At 32.5% G+C, this 6,835-nt stretch overlaps 1 protein-coding gene across 1 annotated transcript; it reads right to left on the reverse strand.

Moving 5' to 3' along the window:
- Positions 1-1,890: 1,890 nt before the first annotated feature.
- Positions 1,891-6,630, reverse strand: LOC136832087 (uncharacterized). The gene is made up of 2 exons (XM_067092722.1): positions 6,512-6,630; positions 1,891-3,623 (listed from the first exon to the last, which is right to left on the reverse strand). Exon 2 carries the CDS (start codon positions 3,581-3,583, stop codon positions 2,801-2,803), a length of 783 nt encoding a protein of 260 aa, XP_066948823.1. The 5' UTR covers positions 3,584-3,623; positions 6,512-6,630; the 3' UTR covers positions 1,891-2,800.
- Between the last annotated feature and the right edge of the window lie 205 nt (positions 6,631-6,835).

A 6,835-nucleotide genomic window follows, 5' to 3' on the forward strand; every position in this document is an offset into this window, starting at 1 on the left:
GCTTTTTGTATCGTGGTTGTGAATAAATTGGTTGTCGAGAGTTGTTATTATCATGGTTTTAATACACCAGTTATTAATTATTTGAAAGTTGATTTTTTCGGTGTGATAATCCCAAAAACAACATAAGACTAGCGTTATCTATGTATGTATGTACATTATATATATATATATATATATATATATATATATATATATATATATATATATACATATATATATATATATATATATATATATATATATATATATATATATATATATATATATATATATATAGAGTAAAATTAATACTGTTTATTTACAGGAAAAAATTTCGTAAACAGTTTTAAAGTCATTCATATTTATATTAAAGAAACTTCGTTTACATAAAGTATCAATGTTTTAGCCAGTGTCTTAGTCGCAAGTATCTTGTACTTAAATGGTCGTTTTATTGTGTACTTTTGGTAATTACTTAAAAACCTTAGTACTTTTTGTCTGTGCAAATTCCATGTAAACTTCTTTTATGGTTATATCTAACATTGTGTGACCGTACCAGAGTTCTTTAACTTAAGCGACGTTTTGTAACTAGAAATATACCCCCTTCCTGTAATCTGTGATTCCCATGCTCGCTGTAATTCCTTAATAACCTTCTGACATAATATTTCTTAATGCATAGCCTATAAACACCCATAGAAAGTACAAAAAGGCAGCCACAAGCTATTAGCCGCTCACAGAGAGCGTTGCATGTCTTCCTCTGCGTAGCTGACTGTTACGGACTCTCAGTTTAAAAACCTTAGCCCCAACGGGGCGGTTTACTTACAGTTACTCTCGTGCAGTTTACTGTTAAAGTGTTTCGAATACTGGAATCGTTTTTACGAAAGGTTTACGAAAGTCTGTGGTTTGACCTCGTCTAGAAACGTGAGCTTAAATTTCCTTCTGAAAGAAACCAGTGGTGTTTGTGCATGGGTCTAAGGTAAGCCTACATTGACGATGCTTATTTCAAGCAGTTAGGCCTAGGTAGTGCGACCTCGATTCGGGTAAGTTAAGGACTCGGTGACCTGGGAAGGTCAAGGGTCATAGAGCCCTCTGACAGGTAAGAAACAGTAGGGTGTGACAGATTAAAATACATTAGCCTAGGTTAAAATGGGTTTGGTCTATAACTGTAGTTTAAATTTGATCTTTTATCGCTTCTGTCGTCAACGAAAATGTTTTTCACAAATGAGTTCCCCACATTTATGACGTAATTACTCCATAATCGGCTCATTTCCGACTGGTTAATTCTAAAATATTGCAGAAACTTAATCATGAGAGTATGGCTACTAACAGAAGTATTGCGGCTTTAGACAAGGGAGAGAGAGAGAGAGAGAGAGAGAGAGAGAGAGAGAGAGAGAGAGAGAGAGAGAGAGAGAGGTGTCAAGTTTATGTACAGTATATATGTTATATATTATATATATATATATATATATATATATATATATTAAACTAATTAAACATGTATATGTTACAAAATTTCTTTAGAATGTTAGTACCATTCTCACATAAGCATTTTGAAAAATCATATTTCCGTCTGAAAGTAAACAAAATATTCCAAGGAATACTAAAGCAAAATAATAACCTAAATATTGCTATAGATAAGATAAAAAAAAACTTAAATACAAGTAATGTCTTTAAGTGGTGACAGTATAGATGTGATTAAACTTACAAATATAAGTAAACAATACCGTAGTGGGTAAGCACAGAACCACGTGTTTTTACTAAACACTTAATCAAGTAAATAAAAAACTGTATATTTAATGAGCTTTCATTTTAATTAAAACATTTATCACATAGCTAAAGTACACATAGCGAGGTGTGTAAAACTGCCTATTATTGTTATTATTATTATTATTATTATTATTATTATTATTATTATTATTATTATTATTATTATTATGTGGTAAGGAAACCTATCAGTAACAGATATAGTCATTTACATGAATGCATTTTAACGTAATAATCAGTTCTAAGATGTTTGTGTATTACCGTTATTAGCTTTTCAATAATATTAACAAGCACTGTGGAATAGTATTCATTACAACCAGTTTAAATGTAAATACACGTGACAGTAAAATGTAGCAGTTCAATTTTAAGTTTAAGAATATTGCTAATACAAAACAGAAGTTCTGTGACCATTTGAAAATGTATATATGGAATATACTCATACACAAATAAGAAATAAGTAATAAATTTAAAAAAACAGCATAATCTATTAAGATTGCTGGAACCTGATCATATCGGTTTCCCATTTTAACTGACAATAAAATAAATAAACGTTAGACCGGCCTTGAAAAAAATAAGGTTTTCTTTAAATAAAATTATGATTTCAAATATCACATAGGTCTACTTCCCTCATAACTTTCTTACATCCTAGTAAATAGCTTAATCATACTCCTAAATAGAGTTAGTATGAAAACCGTATAAAAGATAGGTTAAACAGGAATATATTATAAGGAAAGTTAACAGTAGAATCACGAGTGCTAAAATAAAAAGATGGGAAATTCATTACATATATATTGGTTAAAGCTTTTTTTTTTTTTAATTGACATTAATCACTGCATTTAATATCAGGATAATAAGTCCCTTGGTATCCTTTACGAATTAAAAATAAAGTATTTTTCGTCCTTGTGGACCAAAAACATCTGCCTTTCTTAAAACAGATACGTGATTCATAATCATAAGTACCCTGGAATACCTTAGTAGGCCTAACTTACAGTTCTGCTAACAATATTCTTTATTCTGACCCATATTTGCTTCTGTGATGAAGCACCTGAGTTGCCCAAACCTACTCGAACTTGCAGAGGTCCTCGATGCAAGTGATATTTTCGAGGAAGTGCGAGTCGTCTTCCGTCACCTCTTCCACTGGGGCCGAGACTTCCGGCGGCGACTGTGGCTGAAGTTGAACGGATGTCTGGGCAATTTGAATGTTCTTATCATCCACTTCCCCGCCTTTTTCCTTCTCGTCGAAGTCGATCGCGTCTAAGACCTCTAAGAAGGACTCCTGTTTTTGATCGAGCTCTCCTGCCAAAGGTCCTGCTGAAGGAAACTCCTGTTTTTGGTCGAGCTCTCCTTCCAAGTGTCCTGCTGAAGGGTGGAGGATTCCCACGTTTACCACATCTGCCAATAAGTTCCCTTTTTGTTGCTGGTCTGGGGGAAGCAGGTCTTCCCCACAGAGTCCTAGGATATCTATGGATAAAATTGGATTCCTCTCCATCTCGTTGAGATGCTGATGCTGTAACAACGTGGAATTTACCACGGCAACGCTTGAAGTTGGCTGTAAACACATCAACGCGGAAGCGTCTTTCTCGATAGAGGGGCAGATCCGCGGGGGCGTGGAACCGAGGTAGTTCTGTATCTCTCTCAAGACAGGAGGACCTGTGATGTTCTGTCCTTCTGCTCCTCTTCCCCTTACATAGCAGTTCTCTTTATGTATGGGCGGCATGCTGATTGAGATGGAGTGTCTCAGAATGACGTGGTTCTGAAGGCAGCGAGGTTTCACGTAGAGCTTCCCGCAGTAGCTGCATTTCATGCCCTGTAGGATCATGTGCGACACTGAGGTTCTTGACATTGTTGGCGGGTGGGTTTCAGCAGGCTTTAATCTCAGCAGCCTGGGGGGGATTAAATGCCAAATTTACAGTAAGCTCTTTATATTATTATAGTTCTGTATATTGATATATATATATATATATATATATATATATATATATATATATATATATATATATATATATATATATATTATATATATATATATTATATATATATATATATATATATATATATATATATATATATATATATATATATATATATATATTATATATAGAAATCATAACACACAATTTCAGACAGGTGTAACTGCCCTTGAGACCTGGGCCGATCCTGAAGTCAGAAATGTTACAAAATAGCATCTTCAGATGTTTACTATTGTCTCACAAACACAATGATTAGTAATGAACAATAACAATGTTTTCTATAATGACAAAATTTCAAAATCGGTATGACTTTAAATATTCAGTGTAACGCAATTTTTCAAGCATTAAATACTGGAAACCTGTCTGTAAGAAATTTAAAGGTATAACAGAGGAAAAACATTAATTTCGTCCTGATATAAAGACGGGGATTAATAGGAAATTAGGAAATACTTTTTTTATTAAACAGAATTCACCAGCATATAAAAAGGATATTATTATGGGATGGCGTTTCGTATAAACATGTCTAATTGTATATCAAATCGTCTTCATGGAATTTTTTACGATAGTTAACCTTCACAATTTTCTTGAACTAAATATTACAGACTGATTGTAATATTTAGGCCCAGTTACTTTCTCGTTCATTAACTTTTACAAGAGGGTGGATTGGGCATATTCCTGTTGGGCGTTCAGATCACATTAGCCCTTTAACTTGCTACGGAGTTAATGCTTATTATAGATACTCCATTATTAATACACGATTTCTATATTTATTGTTGTAAGAAATACGGTTCAGCCTAAAAACCTTACTATTCTGATCGACCTACAGAAACGTCACGATACACTGAGCACTGTTACGTTTAAAGGTGTACGAAACCTAGACCTATGTTAAGTTCGTTAGTGTCTTTGTCTCTCCCTCTCTTTCTCTTTCTCTCTCTCTCGTGAAAATAACAATGCCTTGTGAGATTATTCTGAGACGTGGGCCTACGTGTAGATAGAAATAAGCTTTTTGTTTCAAAAATTGATATACCGTAATTTATACGCCTTACGAATGTGAAAAAGTGAAAATGTATTTGGCAGTAAACACACACACACACATATATATATATATATATATATATATATATATATATATATATATATATATATATATATATATATAGAGGTACAGATACGCAACTAGGCTATGCAGATAATAGTCTTTTCTGAAAAGGACTGGATAAAAGAGAGAGAGAGAGAGAGAGAGAGAGAGAGAGAGAGAGAGAGAGAGAGAGAGAGAGAGAGATTTGGCCTTTTAGGGAGACTTAAATCGTAGTTTATGCGTTAATTGCCTGAAAGTATAGGCGTACACTGAAGATCTGATAAACCCAGTAATAATAATTACGATAAGGAAATTATATTTTTTGTCAACGAAGACTAAACCAACTTTGCCGAGATAGGCCTATGTTGTGAATCAGTTTACAAGGCTTATTAGAACCGCCCAAGGATATTCTTTATTTCTTTGAATATTTCATCGATTGCCAAATTAGCTTTATGTGTATCTTCTGAATATTGCATAATTATTTTTGTAAATGGAGAAAAAAGTCTTTTATTGGCATTCAATTCTTGAACTTGTACGAGGCTTCCATGCATTTATCTACTTTCCTTACTAAAGATGTGAAGTGACTTCCATTGTCATGACGTGTATGTAAGAGAATTTTGATATATAATTTGACTCCAGCAAGAATTCAACTCGTATTTATCGATATTTATGAGAAATATAAGTATGTATACGTGAGGCCATCGTGTGTCTTGTGATATAGGACTAATTGCCATTGCTATGACGTGTATGTAAGAGAATTTTGATAAATTTGATTCAAACAAAACTTTAACTCGTATCTAACCATATTTAAGAGAAATATAAGTATGTATGCGTGTGTCTTACGATATAGGCTAGGCCTAACTGACATCTCCGATGCCGAACTTCTTTTCCTGTCAAAGATTTAAGACGATTGTCGTTATGATGTATATATAAGTTAATTTTGACACATAATTTTATTTAAACAAGAAATTTACTCGTACTGAACGATATTTAAGAGAAGTAAGCATATATGATATAGGAGGCCATTACGTGTCTTACGATGTCGGCCTTTCCTATCAAAGATATAAGGTGATTGCTGTTATTATTGCTTGTATATAAGTGAATTTCAATATGTATATATATATATATATATATATATATATATATATATATATATATATATATATATATATATATATATATATATATATATATATATATATATATATATATATATAGTGTGTGTGTGTGTTCGTGTGTGTGAATTTCAATATAAAATTTGATTTAAAAATCAAATTTAACTCGTATCTAACGATATTTAAGACAAATAAGCTTATATATAGTATATGCGGCCATTACTTGTATTATGATATAGGCCTACTTGACATTCCCAGTGGCGGATTTCATTCATATCTCATTTACCGAAAGTAACTAAACGATAAAATTCTCCGAAATGTAAAAGAGGTTCGTTTTAGTAAAATGTCGATAAGATTCACTTGAAAGACTTCGTTATAGTTGAGGAAAACCGCCTCGAGTTAAAATGATCATTAAAAGATAAACTTTTCCGAAAAGCCCAGACTTATCGACGCCATATTGAAGCTTCGCTCAGTTTTTAAGTCTAAATGCATATTTTTAAGACACAAGGTCTTAATTATCATTACTTATTGTAATCAGATGTCAATCAGATAGTAAACAATAGTACAAATATAATAAATAGAAATAATTCACGTAGGAAAATGCTCACCTAAACCAGCGCAACCTGAGACGCGACGACGTGCAACCTCTCACCTTCCAGGTCACTGACTGACTGAAGCCTAATGACTTAATTCATCAAAGGTATATATATATGTATATATATGACTTGCTGACGTCACACCTCACCGCATGACCTTACTGGTAAAGAAAAAAGTCTTTATAAATTATTTGTCTAAAAGTAAGTCATTTTTTTTTATGTCTTTTAGAGTTCTAATTCATTTTTTATGTCTTTTAGAGTTCTAATTTTGTGTACAGGATTACTATACATATTCTTATTATATATTTTTTGTTCATCGTAAGCTATAAAATGCAC

Source organism: Macrobrachium rosenbergii, chromosome 49 (assembly GCF_040412425.1).
Source record: "Macrobrachium rosenbergii isolate ZJJX-2024 chromosome 49, ASM4041242v1, whole genome shotgun sequence".
Lineage (NCBI taxonomy): Eukaryota > Metazoa > Arthropoda > Malacostraca > Decapoda > Palaemonidae > Macrobrachium > Macrobrachium rosenbergii.

What these genes read in the sequence shown, in the direction of transcription:
- LOC136832087 (XM_067092722.1), bottom strand. Translation starts at nt 3,583, where the DNA reads ATGTCAAGAACCTCAGTGTCGCACATGATCCTACAGGGCATGAAATGC.